The sequence below is a fragment of the Sinocyclocheilus rhinocerous genome, unplaced genomic scaffold (genome assembly GCF_001515625.1).
Source record: "Sinocyclocheilus rhinocerous isolate Xijiao unplaced genomic scaffold, SAMN03320098_v1.1 scaffold856, whole genome shotgun sequence".
Classification (NCBI taxonomy): Eukaryota; Metazoa; Chordata; class Actinopteri; order Cypriniformes; family Cyprinidae; genus Sinocyclocheilus; species Sinocyclocheilus rhinocerous.
The window spans coordinates 5,609-24,840 of NW_015631724.1; the positions used below are offsets into that span (position 1 = coordinate 5,609).

Genomic DNA, 19,232 nt, shown 5'->3' on the forward strand with positions numbered 1-19,232 from the left:
GGACCGTATCCGCGCTCGCTTGACTCGCGCCTGGCGCTGAAGTGAAGAGGAGCGCGCGTCTGAAACGTCTCCCATTCTCAGTCGTTCTGCGACTTAATAAAAGCACTTCTTGTCAAGAGAAAAAGTGACACAAGCAGCAGTTGTGAGTGGGGTGGCCAACCCTAGCCCCGCCCCTGCGTTAATTGCGTTAAATATTTTTAACGCATTAAACTGAAAAAAATAAATAATCGCCTGCGTTTACGCGCTAATTTTGACACCACTAATATATATATCTATATATATATTTATAGCGGAAACAGCAAAACTACAGCGAGAATAAAAGTTAGGCCTTCTTTCTTTGTGTGAACATTTGGGCGGCGTTATGCAAATTTTCCCAGATCGTGACGTAGGTATGTGGGGGTGTGTTAGAACGAGCCGTTTTAGGTAGGTGTGGCTGACTCTTAACTTTTATAAAGAATATCTATTTGGATTTGAGACTTTAGTCTTTGCAACTTCACAGATCTTCTTTATGCACCAAGAGCTTGTAACACTCCAAAGAGAAAGGAAAAATTGAAATCGCATCATATGACCCTTTTAACTACATCAGTTAACATGAACTAAAAATGATCAGTATTTCTACAGCATTTATTTATCTTTATTAATGTCAATCTGAACATTTACTAATACATTTTTAAGGTCAAACGTTTTATGTCAACTTGTTAACATGTTGCACTTTTAACTGTTAACAAACATTAACATTTTTATTAATATTAACAAAGGTTAATACATGCTATAAAAATATATTGTTCATTGTTAGTTCAATAGTGTTGACTAGTGTTATTAAATTAAACCTTATTGTAAAGTGTTATTGTGTTAAAAGTTTTATGGGAGATTTTATGCAACTCCTGTCAGTATGGAATTGTGATACTGATCTAGAGTAACACAAAACTTGCATGGATCCTGATATGACTGTTCAGACTGAGGTTGCATTGCAAGACCTGTATCGGATTTAAGACCACATATGGAAGTGACCCAAATTAGAAATGAAAAATAAGATTCAGTGTAGTTTTTGCTGTTCACACTGCTATGAAAAAAACAGATCACATATAAGCAAAAAAAAAACAGAATTTGGCTGGATACTTTTGCCTGGATTCTGAGCAAAGCCTAGTTTTAAGCCATGACACGACATTTGGTTTTGAAATATGGTATTTGAATTGGAAAAGGTCACTTCCACTATTCTGGGAGCTGAATCTGGATGGAGGATGGTCTGATCGTTTAAATAAAGTAGTTTCAGACAGGGAAGGTAGAGTGCAAATCCTCCCCAAATGCTGATATTAATGCCCTGCTCGCTTTCTCCCACAGCCTCTGATCACTGTCTTTTAATTTCCTAGGTTTACCTCTTAAAGGTTAATATCTGCCTGAGAGCACTGGCCGCCTCAGAGCTCTCAGAAAAAAAATCAAATCATCGATTTCGCTCGTGCTAGTATAATTTTATGACCACTAGGACTCGGTGAATAATTTTGCCAGTAAAATCTCACGTGTGCTCGTTCGCTTCTCCATCTTCTGTTCGACTGGTAAGATTAAAGAGCGGTTTGTGCGGAAAGTTGTTAGAACGGTCTGATCACTAATGTGTCAAGGTGCTGTAATGCAGGATTTGTGAAGGTTTTTAACGCACTGTGTTCATGCACTAGCTCATGTTTGATCTCTCTTGTTCTGTGAGCCAGTTTATCCCTCAAGAACTTGTTAAAATGGTGCACATGTGTGTGATAAGATGCCTCTACTCAACCCCACTGAGACACATTCACTTAAATTTTTTTGTGTCAGGCGGTTTTTCTTTTTTTTTCCCCCCACTCACTGCAACTTGAAATTCAGTTTTTGTTGGCTTTCAGGGCAAAGATGATTTGAGTTTGACTAATATGGTGTGTGTTTTGATCCCAGTTTCACAGTGACCCAGTGCTTGCGGTCAATGCGTGCTATGAGGGGGATGTGGTCATCGTATGCCCTGGCCTTTACAGCATCACCAGCTCTATCAGTATTGTTGACTCCATAGAGGTTGAAGGTAATCACATGATTCACCGTGTGCATGTCTGTCTGAACTGACAATTGTTGACATTGGTGTCATAGGATTCATAACACTTTGTGCCTAAAATGATGTTAAGGCTTAAAGTGTCATGAAACCCCCTGTTTCAGCACTGGTCATTTAACACCTTAGATTTGAAGAAGAGTGTGTAAAGCTGTGGAAAAGTGGGCATGAAGAGGGTGGGAAGAGGGGAGAAAACAACCAATAACACAGACCTACAACACAGTCGTTATACAGACAAATGAATATTAAAATATGTTTAAAACAGAAAGAATTAAGGCATAGTTACTTTTTGTTTACTCTTCTTTGAATTTGTGGTCTATATCATTGTTTGCTGTGCATCACAATAATCCACTGTGTCATCGCGTTCATGAATCAGATGTATCGCTGTATTAGCACCCTTATTTGCGCATATTTTAAGAAGACATGATATGTGTGCGTACACGGTGCTGGTTCATGTTTGGCGCATGAGAGAATATAAAATATGTTCACAAAAACTTGAAACACGCTTGCTCTAGTCTGGATATGAACTACGATCCACACAGTGAGTGTTGTTAAACTCATTACAGCGTTCGGTGCAAAAACGCGTTGTTACATATTAAATATTTTTACGGTCATGTTTACAGAGATTAAATAACAGCGTGAAGATCTTTCATGAGATTTGAATTCTTCACTGTAATCCAACCTCATGCATAATACAGTGTACTGATTGGATCATAAGACTTCATTCTCATGAATAATACTGAGAAAAGCTCAGAAAACTGATGACGTTTTAGACGCGTACTCTCCAGCCACTCCAGCCCATCACCACTCCAAATTAACGCATATACGTCTATTTTTGTGATGTTGGTTCAACTTTGCTCTTTGAACTGGAAGAACGAAATGGCTCCAAAAAAATGAAAAAATAAAAATTTTCCCCTTAAAAATAGACAAAATGAGTGCTATTGTTGTTTTCATTGATGTACAACCTGTACATATTTGTTAACATCTCAAAAACCCTTTAAATTGACATTCATTGGTTTCCATGCAGTTTGCCAAAAATCATTTTGAAAAACAGAAAAGAGTCAGGTAAAAAAACTGAAGACTATATAAAATATCAAATATATGGGAAATTTAAGACAGCCTTGTCTTGTAAATTATCCAAGGATAATTCTGCTTCATCTATTTGAATTTCAGTAAATTTTTTGGAGCTCAATTGCTAGTCTGTCGCAGCACTAAGAAAAGATGTGAGAAACACATTTTACCCTCACAGGAGTTTCAGAACAACAGAGGCAGAGGCTGTTTACATTATGTGTAAATAGCAATAAATACAATTCACATTCATTTTACTATTAATACTAATTGTAGTCATTTGCAGTCACATTCTGTCATTCATTGTAGTCATGTGCAAATAGTCACTACAAGTGGCTATAAAAAAAACAAAAAAAAAACAAAGGAATGCTTTTATTTTGTGTCTGTGCATCTAATTTTGCAGTGTCCATTTGACCCCTAACACAAACGGAGTGGCCTTTTTATTAACACAGCAGGAAGGTTAAAATTTAAAATTCTGTTTACTCAATTTTATGTTGTACCAGATCAGTATGACTTTATTTTTTCTCTGAAAAATGAAAATGAGTCTCCAAAATAATAATAAAAAAAGTGTCAAGTAATTCTTATGACTCACCTCAAATATTACAAATCGATATGATTTGCCTTGTGTTAGGAGGACATTGACAATGGAAAAAAAACATAATTTATGGATGAACTATCCCTTTAAAAGTTAGTGACATATAGGGCCCTATTTTAACGATCTAAGCGCAAGGTCTAAAGCGCAAGGCGCAGGTGCACTTAGAGCGTGTCCGAATCCACTTTTGCTAGTTTAACGACGGGAAAAACGGTCGGCGCGCCTGGCACATGGTCTAAAAGGGTTGCCCCTATTCCCTATTCTCTTAATGAATAATGGGTGTGTTTTGGGCATAACGTGCAATAAACCAATCAGAGTATCATCTCCCATTCCCTTTAAGAGCCAGTTGCGCTCGCGCCATGGCAAATTTGCTATTTATGCTGCAGAATTTGCAAGCGCAAAGACAGAACGCGTCTCCAGAGACTAAACGGATCTGCTCGTGCGCGAGCAAATAGGTAGCCTAATTCTTATACATGCCATGTCTATATTGGCATTTTTATATTTATGTAGCCTACACAATAATAATATTTTACATTGTAATCCTTTAATTTTTAATATTTGGCATGTTTGTGTGCTGCTGCGGTGTGTGTAATAAGCAGAGTGTACGCGCGTTGTGCACCCGCCTAAACTAACGCGCTCTTTAAAAAAAAAAAAAAACTACTGCGCCATTGACTCCATTGATACAAGGTTTTAGTTGGTCAATGGCGCGGTCTATTTCAGTTGCCTCAAAATAGCAACGCGCCAACAATGCGCCTGAACACACCTCGTTTTCAGACCAGCACTCCCAAAATGAAAACTGCTTCAGGCTGAAACTAGCAAAAAACACTTGCGTCGCATTGCACCGGGTGTATGATAGAGCCCTTAGTGTTGGGGGTAACACTAAGTTACGTAATCAGATAATTTTTTCAAGTAACTAGTAGTAATGCATTGCTTTTAAATTTACATTGAAATATGAGATACTTTTTTCAAATAAGTAATGCAAGTTACTTTGTTTTCCCATTTTTTCACTGACCCCTCTCCTGTCCTGTGTCGAGAAATTGGGAGTGAGGTGCAGAGGCAGAGACACTTCCTTAATTTCACTTTTGGTGTGAAAGGGCCTTTACAGTTGCCAAAAATATAACCTTTGGGTTTTTTGTTATTAAAAAACAAATAAACAAGCCCAAGCTATATGAGAAAATGTAACGCAAAAGTAATGTAATGCTTTACTTTCCATAAAGAGTATCTAAGTAAAACAATTGATTACTTTTTTATGGAGTAATGCAATATTGTAATGTATTACTTTTAAAAGTAGCTTTCCACAAAACTACTGACATTAGTGGTGTCTAAATGAATTGCCTAGTTTTAGCTGTAGTGATGTAGAGACATTGACCTTTATCATCCGATTGATTTGGAAAGTACTTTATTTCCTTTTTTTTTTTTCTTCATCCACCTCCATCTAAAACACAGAGGAAATCACCTGTATTTTGTACTATTCTTTTCCCTTTAATAAAGCTTTGTGATACAGCATGCTTCATAACACTAAGTCAATAGTCTGGCACCGGGCCTTGTTTGTCAAAATGGTTCCCTGGACGTGTATAAAACGAACACCGCAGTCGGCGTGTGATATTAGAAAGCCTGCTGAGGTAATTGAGCTCGATGGCGCAATAACCACCTTTCAGTGATGGGGGGCGGAAATTAATGCATGAGAAATGTGGAGGCAGGCAAGCAGAGAGAGCACGGGGTCAGGGTCAAGTCTCTTTATGCAAATGGGCGACCTGCAAAGTCAGATAGTGATGAAGTCAAATGAGGAAGAGGAAAGAAGGCCTGGAGGACGCTGTTTAAATATGGAGGTTTTGTGTGCTTGGCAGTCCCTCCTGCAGCGTCAGGGAAGCCCTGAAAGAGAAGATAACGCACAGGCGGCTGCTGGCTCTACTACAGGAGAAGAGCAACTCAATTAGACCACTGCCAGATTACCATAAAATAACTCTGCTCCCCGCGCTAAAGGTCTTTGATATTTAGCGAAAACGTCACACATGCCTCTGTCTCAGGCTATGGCTTTATTGCCAAGATTATTTGAAGGAGCTCTAAATAGTTTTGCATGTTTTTAAAAGTGATTGAGTCATTGAGACCTGCAACGGTGTTGCATTTTGGAGTGCAGGAAGTACGGTCTGTGATTCGCTGTTTTCCCAATTCAAAGCATCCCACTGCTGTCAATTACGGAGAGATCTTCCAGCAAATCAACTGTTGTTACCTGCAGACGTAGAAGTGAGGATGGTGCTGTGACCTTATTGGTCTATATTCAGCCTTTGGCATTTGAAAGAAGTGTGTGAGAGCTGACCAGGGTGCTCAAGTTCATCTAGGCATTGTTAGAAAAGTCTGGGAGAAACCTGCTTCAGGACCATCTGTCAAAGAGCAGTGTGTAATGAAGCCGGGCTGTCAAACTCTGCGGCTTTGAACCGCTGCTCTCGCTGACCTGCCACCACTATCTCAAACTGAGATGGTGCTAAGCTGACCTCTCAGTCATCAGTTTGCCGGCTGCTATAAACTCAACACGCTTGTTGATGGTCATTTAGCCACATTGTTACTTGGAAACCATGCGTCTAGACTGAGAGACGGTCTAATTTCCATAGAGAATTAGGTCCTTTATGGAGAGGCTTTTTCTATAATGAGATGATGTTTGCTGGATGGTAGGCCTAGTGGTAAATGACAGTGATCCATCAGGGTTAAGGGCCTGTCAATTTCCCTTCAGCGTTTTTTGTCATGCAGGTTCAGAAAATGTTTTATTCAAAGAGTGCAATTTTAACGGGTTCTTGTTACTGGCGAAACTATGCTATCGGCGGCCTGTTTTATAACGAGGTTATTTTAGAGTTTTTGTGTTATTTAAAAGAGGCATAAACAACCTTAAGCGTCCATGCAGTGATTATTTAAGCTTATTTTATTGTATTTTATTTTGTCAAAACATTTTTTTTTTGCTTTTTGTAAGTTGCTTTAGATAAAAAGTGTAAGGGTTGGACATAAAAGGACTTTTTCTAGAGCCATTTCTCTCCTGTCTTCCCTCAGGATACGGTTTGCCGGACGAGGTGGTGATCGAGAAGCGTAACAAGGGCGATGCATTTGTGGAGTCAACAGGAGCAAACGTCAAACTCTCGAATCTAAAGTTCATACAGCGCGACGCCATTGAAGGCATCTTGTGTGAGTTTCAAAGAAAATTGTCCTGCCTCTTTTTCCCCCTTTCCAGCTGTTTGTCGAAGAGTCTTGAGGGACTGCTGCTGTTCAATGGACAGCAGTATATTAAACAGAGACCTGACATGCACTTTTTGCTCAGACATTCATTTGGCCTCTACAGCAACACAGTAACAGGAGAGTCATCTTATGTTTTTCTTGTCATTTCATTGGTGAGCCCTGCTGGCATGCCTAGCCTAGGGAGCCTTTAAATCTGTATCCCTGTGTGCGGCTACACTAAAGGTTTGCTTCCTGTGGGATTTCTGATCTGGTCAGAATAACAGGCTTGTTTATTATCAACTGGATGTCCTGCTTGCTTCCAAAACAATATGTTCCCTATTGTATTATGACCAGACAATATAGATAAGAGAAAAAAAAAAGATTTCTTTTTTTAAATCACCGTTTAATCACCATTTTGACCAGTCATTGTAACTAAATTATTTCCTTATTTGAAAGAGATTTTATATTTTTATTCAGCAAGGATGCATTAAAGGGTTAGTTCACCCAAAAATGAAAATTAGCCTGTGTTTTACTCACCCTCAAAGCATCCTAGGTGTATGTGACTTTCTTCTTTCAGACGAATCCAATCGGAGTTATATAAAAAATTGTCCTGGCCCCTCCAAGCCTTTCAACGGGGGTAAGCAGGTTTTGGTTGTCTACAGTTCAGAAGACGTGAAATAAAGTGCGTGCATCCGTAATAAAATGTCCCTCACACGGCTCCGGGCGGTGAATAAAGGCCTTCTGTAGCGAATACATGCATTTATGTATGATAAATATCCATATTTCAAACGTAATAAACACTTTTTTTCTCACTTCCGCTGACTGTGGTATGCGGAAGTCGTGCAGGCGGATGACGTAGGAAGTAGGCATCGTGCGCACGCCTCTGAGAAATGCAGGAGCAAAGGAAACAAAGTTTCCTTACTTTAGCAAAGGAAAACCAGTCTCCTCTTGGCTTATATCGAAATCCTCCGACATTTTTCTTTACAAATCCTCGTTTTGTGATTCTAATTCGTGAACGGTGTTTTGTTTTGTTTTGTCTCCGCGTTCGTCACTAATCACGCAACGCCAACGTCTTGCGTCATCCGCCGGAACTGCTTCCGCGTGTTACAGTCAGCGGAAGTGAGAAAAAAGTGTTTATTACGTTTGAAATATGGATATGTATCTTACAAAAATGCATGGATTCACTAGAGGAGGCCTTTATTCACCCCCCGGAGCCGTGTGAGGGACGTTTTATTATGGATGCACGCACTTTATTTCACGTCTTCTGAACTGTTGACAACCAACACCTGCTTACCCCCATTGAAAGGCTTGGAGGGGCCAGGACAATTTTTAATATAACTCCGATTGGATTCGTCTGAAAGAAGAAAGTCACATACACCTAGGATGCTTTGAGGGTGAGTAAAACAGGCTAATTTTCATTTTTGGGTGAACTAACCCTTTAAATTGTTTATAAGGGGCAGTAGAGACTTTTACATTGTTACAAAATGATTTATGATTGCTTTTATTTTTATCTTTATTCAGGAAGAAAATGCATCCTGGTTTTCACAAAAATAATAAGCCGCACAACTATTTACAACATTGATAATATTAAGAAATGTTCCTTGACTAAATCGGCATATAGGATGATTTCTGAAGGATCATGTGACTCGAGTAATGGCTGCTGAAAATTCAGCTTTGCCATCGCAGAAGCTTATCACAAAACATTAAAATAGAAAAAAAGAAAATTTTTTCCACAATATTTAGCTATATTCTTGATCAAATAAATGCAGCTTTGGTGAGCATAAGAAACTTCTTTCAAAAACATTAAAAAAAGTACTGACACCAAACTTTTAAACAATAGGGTGTATTCACCATTATAACAAATATTAGTAAAATAACAGCAATAGATTACCCTCATAGATTTATAGTAAAACATTTTTAAACATAATAAAAACAATGCCAGAAAGGGGTGCTTTTTAATAATTTTTAAAGGTATACAATTATATAGATATGATATAATTGCATAATCAAAATTTTCAGTTGTTCAAAACAAACAGTTTGAAGTGGTTCACAAATATGAATAAAACATTAAAGGGGTCATATGATGCTGCTAAAAAGAACATTATTTTGTGTATTTGGTGTAATGAAATGTGTTTATGCGGTTTAAAGTAAAAAAAAAACACATTATTTTCCACATACTGTACATTATTGTTTCTCCTCTATGCACCGCCTTTTTGAAACGAGTCGATTTTTACAAAGCTCATCGGTCTAAAAAGCGAGGTGTGCTCTGATTGGCCAGATATCCAGTGCGTTGTGATTGGCCGAAATCTCTTTGGATTTGAGACTTTAGTCTTTGCAACTTTACAGATCTTCTTTATGCACCAAGAGCTTGTAACACTCCAAAGAGAAAGGAAAAATTGAAATCGCATCATATGACCCCTTTAAATAAAAGATGCTATCTGCCTTAACGTTTTCATACTCAGATACCAGGATGACACATCTAACTGTTGGTCTTTTGGAAACTCGGTAGTCAAAGAAAAATCATTGTGATATGGCCAATATTATTTAATTTTATATTGCTTATATTCAATATAACCTAGCACTATTCTATATCTTTATATGTGACTGGAAACTTTTCCTCCTTGCATGTCCTGTCACCGTCCTCCAATGTCTTTTCGATTTGTCACCCTTTATCTTTCATCAGGTGTTCGCCAGGGGAAGCTGGAAATGGAAAATTGTGTGATGCAGTGTGAGACCACAGGTGTGATTGTGCGATCGGCGGCCCAGCTCTGCATGAACATGTGCGACCTGTACGGCTCCAAGGTAAGCTGCACTAGCACAGGATCCCTCACGTAAATTATAAAATGACTTCTTCACTTATGGAATGAATATTATCAGTTGAAGGTATTGCTCTACCATCTATTCTTTACAGTAGTTATTACAGCATGAAATAGAAATTTGAAAGGTCTTGCCAGCAGCGTTCTTAGACTGATTTACCACCAGCCATTTTACTAAAGAGCCTCTTCTTCATTGACCAATACCATTATCGTTCTGATGGTCGCTGTGTGCTCTGTGCCTCAGGGTGCCGGTGTGGAGATCTACCCTGCGAGTGTATGCAGTCTGTTGGGCAACGGCATCCATCACTGCAAGGAGGGGATCCTGATTAAGGTGAGGAAGATGGATGGCTCGGCTCTTCTAAACGCCTATAGATTAGCCCATCTGGCTCCTGGTTACTGGTAATCGTTGGCCAGGCAACAGCAAGTATCTTACCTGACCCAACAGAGCCGCACTTTAGAGCTGTCTTAGTATCGTATTAATGATCTAGTGGATTAATGCATTTAGAAGACCTCCAGGGAAGTTGGCCCCTTTAGTGTGTTAGTGGAGTGGGACTTCACTGGCCACCGTGGGGCGTCTTTGATGGTAATAGCTTTAAGCCGTATCACCAGAGGTCAGTACGCTCATACAGTTCAGAGGAAATCTTAGAAAAGCCAGTGAGCACCCTGGAGTTGTAGACATGAATCTTTGTGGAAAATGTTGCCAGTTGGCTTCATTTGAGAAAGTGTGTCTTGAGAAAGCCATTGCATAATACTCCATCTCAAGTCAGTGTTAGTGTTTCACCTGAGAGCAAATTAGATTCACACACAGGTAGCAGCAACCCAAAAGGATTTTTCCGTAATTAACTCCAGCGGAATAATTGGATTTTATCTACCTTCCTCAAGCTTTGTGCGTTTGTGTACATGCTGCGCCTTCCCAACCTCAGTGTTTTATTCTTCCTCACTTTGCTTAGACCAGAAAGAGATGTGAGAGTGTGCATGCACATGTTCATTTGTGTAGGCATGCTGCGTGTTTACCACCCCCTGCTTCCCCTTTGGCAGGATTTTGCAAACGAGTTGGACGCCATGCCTAAAATCACCATGGTGAATAACATGATCCACAACAATCAGGGCTACGGCGTTATCTTGGTCAAGCCAGGTGACGCTGCTGTGGAGGATCTGCCCGCAGAGCCCATTGCCGCAGGTGCCCTTTTCTTTTTCTGTCTGCTTCTGCCGCCTCAGTTCCCCAGCAGCAGGGCATATTCTCAAATGAACACCAGCTAGTTCATTAAGGGTAATGAACTTTTATCTTGAAGTACCTAGCAACACCTGAAGAAGTAGAAACGCTAACAACGGTTAGTGAAGACAAATTGCTGCAAGCATTATAGGGATTGTTCACCCAAAATGAAAAATGTCCCCCTTTTTTGGTTCTAAAATAGTATGTTACTTTTTCTCAATGGAAAAGAATGTTCACACAGCTCTTTTTTATATAACCGTTGTTAATAGTGACCAGCTTGTCAAGCTCCAGAATGACGCAACACTGAGAGAGCCATGATAAACTGATAATATTTCAGTTATTAGCTGATATTTGAGATTTTCTTTTAAGTTTTAATGTAATATGTAAATTTAAATGTAATGTTTCATCTTAAAAATACTAATAATACATGTCAAGTCTTCAGCAAATATTACTAATAATTTTAAATCCAAATAATAATTAATACATGTTTTATGGATTCACAAACCCAGTTTTTTTTTTTTTTTTTCAGCTGAACCCCTTTGACATAAAATGTTTTTTTGAAGTACTCCCTGATATTTTGTTAATTTGTCAATACTTTTACACATTTGCATGTTCGTGGTTCACAGGTGCCATATGACATGCAGGTAAACAAATAAAGTGTTATATTGTTTTATTTAAAAATTGCTTTTTATGATTTAATTAATAGCTTTTCATCAAATCACAAAGCCCCATGCAGTTCCCTCACTAATCCCCATGGGTTAGCTAACCCCAAATTTATCTGTTATCAGCTGTAACACAATTATCAGTATGAGTGTTTGTTTTTTTTTTTCACAAAAAGTGGTCACTATGAACTGTTGTTGTATGGACAATGTAAATTATTATTATTTTATTTATTATTATTATTTAATTTGATTCCACAGAAAAACATAACTGGCTTTTAGGTTTAAAACAATGTGAGGTGACGTGACGGGAGAGCTATTCCTTTAATTCATGTTATTTATGCTGAATTTTCTTGCAATTTACTGGGAAATATGAAACGTGCTTGAGCTCGCAAATAATACAGTACATAAATAATACATTCATGTGTCCAGGGCCTCCATGTAAGAGCTAAATTATTATTTTTTGTCTGCTGCGTGTTCTTGGTTTCTTGTATGGTGGATAGTGTAACCTTGATGTTTTGGGCTTTCACACATCTCATCTTCTTTGCCACAAATTAAATAGGCCACGACCCATTACTGTAAATGGTTCTGTGCATGCCTGCATGCGCCACACGTCTATATAGCTTGTGAAGGAACCCGCAGGACTATGAGAAAAGTGCTCTACTTTCTCCTGCGGTAATATCTGTGAAAATATATTCACTTGCATAAAATTTTTGTTAAAAATGCCCCCCTGGGGCTGTTGGAAGGCCTGTCTGTAATGACTGCCATCCCCACGGTACTTTTCTTCAGCAGGATCGGCTTTTTTTCCTCCTCTCTCAGCCAGCTCCATTTTGAGAAAAGAACGGAAATACGCTTGACATTCAATGAAGGGCAGCTGTGAATGCAGTATGCTTAATTTCTGAATTATGCTCAGCAGAAGGCGTCTCGGCTTCAAAATAAAAGTAGACCCTACTTCTCCCTCTGGTTCCTTTATGCTTCCGCCTCTCACCGTCTGCCTTTGTCTGTTAGATGCATTGGCATAGTTACTTTCTGTTCTGCATTGAAAACTTAAAAGAAAGTGCAATTTAAATACTTTCGGTCGACATATGTGCATGTTTTCATTTGGGTGTTGGTTAGGGAAATTCAGAATCTATTTTCTTTAAAATAAATGATGTTATGCATTTTTATTAGGAAGGTGAGATATGCATTGGTTGATCCTTAGCCATTTTTGTATGTGTAGATTTACAGCAATTTAGATTGCAAATCTCATTGTATTCAGATGAATCCATTTGAATTAAATATAATACATATTGGAAAGAAAATGTAGGTTATGGGATAGTTCTTCCTTGAAGGTCTCATAGCAAAGGGAAAACAGTTTTATACTACCCTGAGTATAACTGCTGACTTTCCTAAAGATGCTTTCTCCTATATGTAAGCAATAAGGTACGAGAGGCCATACCGTATCCTGAATAAATATAGGGGTTGCAACAACGCCCTTCAGCCGTGATTTATTCACGATACAGCACGGCCTCGAGTACCTTATTGCTTTTATAAAACGGTTACCACACAATAAAAAAAATATATAAAAACCAAAAATGTGTGTATTGAAAAGGTTACTTTTTTGAAGCAAGTTCGTTAAATGCCGTCCTTCCGCTAAAAATAGTTCCTGACAGCAACAGTAAACGGCAAGAGAAATGTTCCGAACATGCCTCATCTAAAGGATATAAACAGAGAATAGGAGCTCTTATCATCTGCTGTGTCATTTATTTTAACACCATATATGATATTTTCTCACACACATACATCTGCTTATCTCTCAGCATGAGGAAACATCTGTCTTTCCGTCTTTTAGTTTTAAAACAGACTGATTAGCTGCACAGCGCGAGTTTGCAAGCGTCATTACAGTGTAAACTGATGGACATACAGAATCATACCTGAAACAGAAAACTAATAAATACAGTAATATTCCCTCCTCACTTCGGAAACTGTAGGCTTCCACACAGATGTGCACACGCATCAACACATCTCTGCATGAGGAGTGTTTATTAGACGGGGAAAGGCGGGGTCTCAAAGTTAAAGATGAAAGATGCAACATAACGCCAGCATACACAACGCATACTTAAATAACAAACAGTTAATTTTTCTGAAATACATAATAAACTGAACAGTTTTAATGCTAGATTGAGTGTTTATGTTGCTAAGGTAGGTTGCTAAGGGTGTTGCTCAGTGATACACAGAACGTTGGGTGAAGCAGTCATAGCTGTCAAGTCAAGTCAAGTCAAGTTTATTTGTACAGCGCTTTTCACGATACAAATCATTGCAAAGCAACTTTACAGCAAATTAAGTTTCTACAATATTTAGTGGTAGCTTATCAGTGGTGACTGTCAATTAATGTACATATGGCAGAATTTTTATAAAGGAAATTAAAGTGTCTCAGTCTAGTATTACAGTTTAATTGTTCGTTGTGTCATTAATGACTTTGCCAGGAACAGCAGGGTTTAGTTTGAGTGCAGAGGCCCTCCATTTAGAGGAGAGTTGTAGATGCTTCAAACACATCCTTTTATTGTACCCTATCATTTTCTGGCTGACTATAACCATTCATATTGCTCCCTGCTGGAAGGGTGAATGAGAGCGCTTTGTGTTGACACATCAGTCTGTGCTTCCTGCTTTCTGGTGAGGAATTAAAGGAATAATTCACTCAAAAATGAAAATTGTGTCATTTGCTCTCCCTCATGTTATTCCAAACCTGTACGACTGTTTCTGAACTGTTCATGCGTCACAACTGAGATTAATCTCTGTTTGTTCCAATTATGTTTGCACCGAGACTTCTATAGTTATGATTTGCTGTTTCCTTTAAGGGTTGGGGTTTTAGATTAAAAATGCTAACACTAAAAAATTCAAAACCAAATCTATTCTGAAGCCTGTTGTGTGCCTCTTCTGTTTTGTCAGATGAGAAAGAGAAAGAATTTGAGGACACAGTAGTACAATCAGAGGCAGATATAGATGATGATGATGTGCCTGCCATTGTCGTGGAGGAAGAGTGCCCAGCCATCCAACATGGCCACTCTGTCCCTCCAGACTTCACTGAGGGAAATGATGCCATCAAGCAAGAGTTGGTTGCCACATCGGCCAAGAAACATGGGCTTCGGAAGAGCCGTATGAAAGCACTGGGGGCCATGCAGGCTGATGAGAATCTACTCTCACAGGAAATGTTCATTTCCATTCATGGAAATCAATTCAAGCACAATGGAAAGGGAAGCTTTGGTACCTTCCTGTACTGAAGGCTTCTCTACGGCAAGCATGCACAGACACACTTTACTGTTTAATTATTTATTCTGTATTTCTTCAATTTTGCTGCAAGTTTACTTTGTGAGCTTTCATTAATTACTGTGCGAAAATGAATTAAATGTGCTAAAATGTGTAGGCTTTTAAACTTTCTATTTTTATCTTGTGCCTTTTTGAATTGAGTTTTTGTTTATCAGGAAGTTTTCAAACGATGAAACACTTGTGCATATAATAACACAAAAGAGCAGCACCTTGGAATTTTTTTGTTCATACCATGTCATGTTTAAGAACAAATCTGTTCAAAGACATTATTTTATTTTATTTTTTTTAAGAGTTCCCACAGTTCACATTTTGTCCACATTCTAGTTAAATGGTTACTATAGTCACTAATAAGCACTAAAAAGCATTTAGTCACTAAAAAAAGCAAAGCACAAAAGCAGTAATTTTTCCCTTAATTGTCTCTTTATATTTTGTAGAAATAAAGATGTTTTGTTCCAAATGGCACAAATCTGCTTTATGTTGTTTACTTTATAAATAAAAAAGCATGGAAGAGTAAGAGAGTTACTGATTTTGCTGGTCTATAAGGGTTCCTTTTGTGATAACTTAATTCTCATTGATTAAATTCACTTTGATTAATGCTCAGAAAATTAAAGGTAAACCACTTTATAATGGAGACCATTTGATTAATTACATAATCCAGCATGCCCAGTCAAAAAATATGGTTTTGGTCTGCTTAAGGAGATGCCGCTTGACATGCATTAGCCAAACTTGTTCTCCAAAACCAGCTGTGAGGCTTTCGTTTTAAGTGGGTTAAAAAATGAACTGCAAAATGGCATAATGAGATCTTTAAAGTGCATTAATGTGAAATATAACAATACAAATTCATTGGAGAAAATGAGATGAAGAACAATTAAATAATGTTAATGGTTTGTCTTTCAGAGTTATCCATCCTTGTACCTTCCTCTAGCACCATGTCAAAATCAGTTTGACACCAAATTCATTTATGAATCTTAATTAAATGTCCCTTTTTAGACTTGGTACTTACCTATTAACGGTTGCCTTAAACTGCTGTCTGAAGTGTGTGTTTAGGAAAGGCCCATTGTCTTTTAAAGGAGACTTATGGGAAATAATTCTCTTTCCATAAGTTTTTCTCTGTTTCATAAGATGTCTGTGTTTGTTGTATAGGTCAAAGTCTTTGAGTGGAATCGATCATAAAAAAAAAAAAAGTATACACCTTTCTTTTTGAGGGGGGGGATAAAGGACCTAGGGATTATTGATTTCTTTCTTTTTTTTCTTCTACTGATTCTTCTGGCATATTTTAGATGCAACAGAAATAGAGGGGAAAAGAAGTGACAGGCTTCTTTTGTGCCAATTGTTTTATCTTCAAAAGAGGTGTCAGTCTGGACAGACTAAAGCAAGAGCTTGCAGCCATGGAGGACTCTAAAAAGTGTCCCATTTTGAAGCGGTGTCCTTCAGACCAGCGAGCGGTCCAGGGAACAATGGCAGCATCTATTGTTAAAGGTAAGGGCGACTGTCAAAGCCACTGAAGGTGCAGTTAGTTTCAGTGTGTCCCCTATGACTAAACATCACCACCCTCTCCTTGTTTTTCTCTCTTGTCTTCTGCATCAAAACTAAGGTGACCTACAATATCTACCAGTTGCTCATTAATTTGTGACAACGAGTGTTTCACCTTCCAGAGTTTGTGATGCTGCATATGAATGCTAGAGAAGCAAGCTGCTCGTGTACACTTTAAATACAAGATAGCGGTGAATACGGTTTTGTTAATTAGCAGAGCTGTCTGTTAATTAAATGTCAGGGAGCATCGTCCTTCTCTTGAGGTTGGACTTTTCTAGGATACTGTTATTTAAAAACTCCTTAGTGGAGTCAGAGAGGCTGTGTTTTGTAAAGTTTTGACCGAAATGAAGGTTTGTTGGTCTCGTCCTGACTACCTCTGTGCTGAACTTGTAAGTAGCCTAGTTGAAGTAATTTTATACAAAGATTAGTTACGGACCTTAAATTTGAAATGCTGAACTTTCCAGAGTTTGTATCTCATCTTGTCTATATTTGAGCATATTCCAGACTGTATTAATGGTTTCTGACTCTCTGCAGATTACATCGTTCAGAAACTAAACACCACTACTGCATGTTACTCCTGCTGCGACTGCATTTGGAATGATTTCTTCTGGTGGAGCAAAAAGAGGCAAAATGACCCACAATTTTGCAGAATGTGATTTAAGCCCTATTCACACGGGATTAGTATTACCTGTTGACCTTCAGTCATTTGTAATAATTGCGGAGATTGTCTGTGATCTTAATCCCGTGCGAATCGGCCATGTCTGTAATTTGTAAAGTAAAAATTACCCCGCAAATGACCTCCCATATTTCGCCAAACACCGAGGTCCTGTGATAATATTAGGCTAGTCCCGTGCGAATCGGCATCTCTGTGATTTGGCCAGCATTCGCACGGGATTTCAAAATCACACAAGGTCCCCAGATAATACTAATCCCGTGCGAATAGGGCTTTACTCAGTATTAGCCAATTGTTTATTCAATTTATCTCTCAATTCTGGTGTTTGTCTTTGATAACCTTTGGCCTTTTGTAGACAGACAAATTATATTCAAACAACAGCACTCTGTGACTGTGTGATTCTTTTACAAGAATGATAAAAATCTCTCTGTTTCATACATGTGTAGCAGAAAAAGCACTAGCTGCGGACAAAATCGCAAACTATCACAGGTACTGCATTTGATGAAGAGCAACATCTGTGATGTCAAGTCAAGTCAAGTTTATTTGTACAGCGCTTTTCACGATACAAATCATTGCAAAGCAACTTTACAGCAAATTCAGTTTCTACAATATTTAGTGGTAGCTTATCAGTGGTGACTGTCAATTAATGTACATATGGCAGAAAAGTATGGAAAAGATGTCATGTGACTTGCGGTGCCATTTGTGACCCTGGACTACAAACCAGTCATAAGTGTCAATTTTTTAAAATTGAGATTTTATATAGATCTGAAAGCTGAATAAATAAGCTTTCCATTGATGTATGGTTTGATATGATAGGACAATATTTGGCCAAGATACAACTATTTGAAAATCTAAATATTGAGAAAATCGCCTTTAAAGTTGTCCAAAAGAGCAATGCATATTACTTAGCAATGCATATTACTAATCAAAAATTAAGTTTTGATATATTTACAGTTGGATATTTACAAAATATCTTAATGGAACATGATCTTTACTTAATATCCTAATGATTTTTGTCATAAAAGAAAAATCAATCATTTTGACCCATACAATTTGTTGGTTGGTTTTGTGCTCCAAGGTTTTTTTTTTTTTTTTATCAGATGGGTTCCAGACAACTTGGAATGTTGCTCCAAGTTGGAAATTTGACTTGTTAACTTGGGACATTTTTACCTATTTTGGTTGCTCGGTAATTCCTAGTCAGCTATTTAGCACCAACGTCTAGAACTGCATACCATTATATTTAACATTAGATAGTTTACAAGTTTACAAATGATGAATGAACAATGACAATAAACAGATTTTGGTAGAGCCTGAATGTTGCTTTAATTTACGATTTTGCCATAACTAGCTGAACACAAAATGTTTTTGTTGATAGCGCCATCTTGTGGTGTGATTGACTGGAATGCACTGAGGTTGGAAGTGGGACATTTCAACCCCTACCTCCCATATTCCCACCTCTGACTTCTTCTCGAATGCAGCATTAGGAATGTCGGTTGAAGTAGTAGTTGTACAATTTCAATGGAATTAGTTGCCTTTATAAATACAATGAATTCTGACATAATACCCTACTCTTTTCACATAGTAATTTCGTCAACTTTGTAGTAGTGGCCATATTCGGACACAGAGTGTCTACAATGGGCGTGACTGTTGTTACATCACAACAGCTTGAGACTGTCTACACTGATCAAAGCAAAAGTTCCAAATCCATTTGTCCTGTTGTTGGAAGTAGCACAAGCACATGGAGTAAGTCTAAAAACGAACAGGGCATCAGTTCCTCATGACTGTTATCGCCAAATCTGTAAAGGAGCCACTCAAGATAAGTGACTTCACTCCATTATTATGAGTCAGAGTACAAGACAAAGCAATAACACCATTAAGGGTTTAAAAAAGAAAACCTCCCACCGCCACCATAATCCAGCAGGCACAATTCTGGATATAATACATTTCCAGCTAGAAATGCGAACAGCAAGAGATAATACTAAATCGATTCTTTCAGGAGAGGCTCAAGTTGCTCTTCTCTCATGCCCTCCATCACAGCTCGCTCTCTATTATTAGATCGGGGGGTCAGGTGTAAGGTGTCGAGGCTGGACGTGTTGCATGCGCTCGGAT

General features: G+C 38.2%; 1 protein-coding gene across 1 annotated transcript; it reads left to right on the plus strand.

The window, feature by feature from the left end:
- Window positions 1–1,917: 1,917 nt before the first annotated feature.
- Window positions 1,918–15,447, plus strand: LOC107741897 (SHC SH2 domain-binding protein 1-like; the record flags this gene model as incomplete). The annotated part of the gene is made up of 6 exons (XM_016554692.1): window positions 1,918–2,038; window positions 6,762–6,893; window positions 9,607–9,725; window positions 9,984–10,070; window positions 10,778–10,919; window positions 14,540–15,447. Coding segments are annotated over 6 exons (933 nt in total), but the record flags the coding sequence as incomplete, so codon positions are not given.
- Between the last annotated feature and the right edge of the window lie 3,785 nt (window positions 15,448–19,232).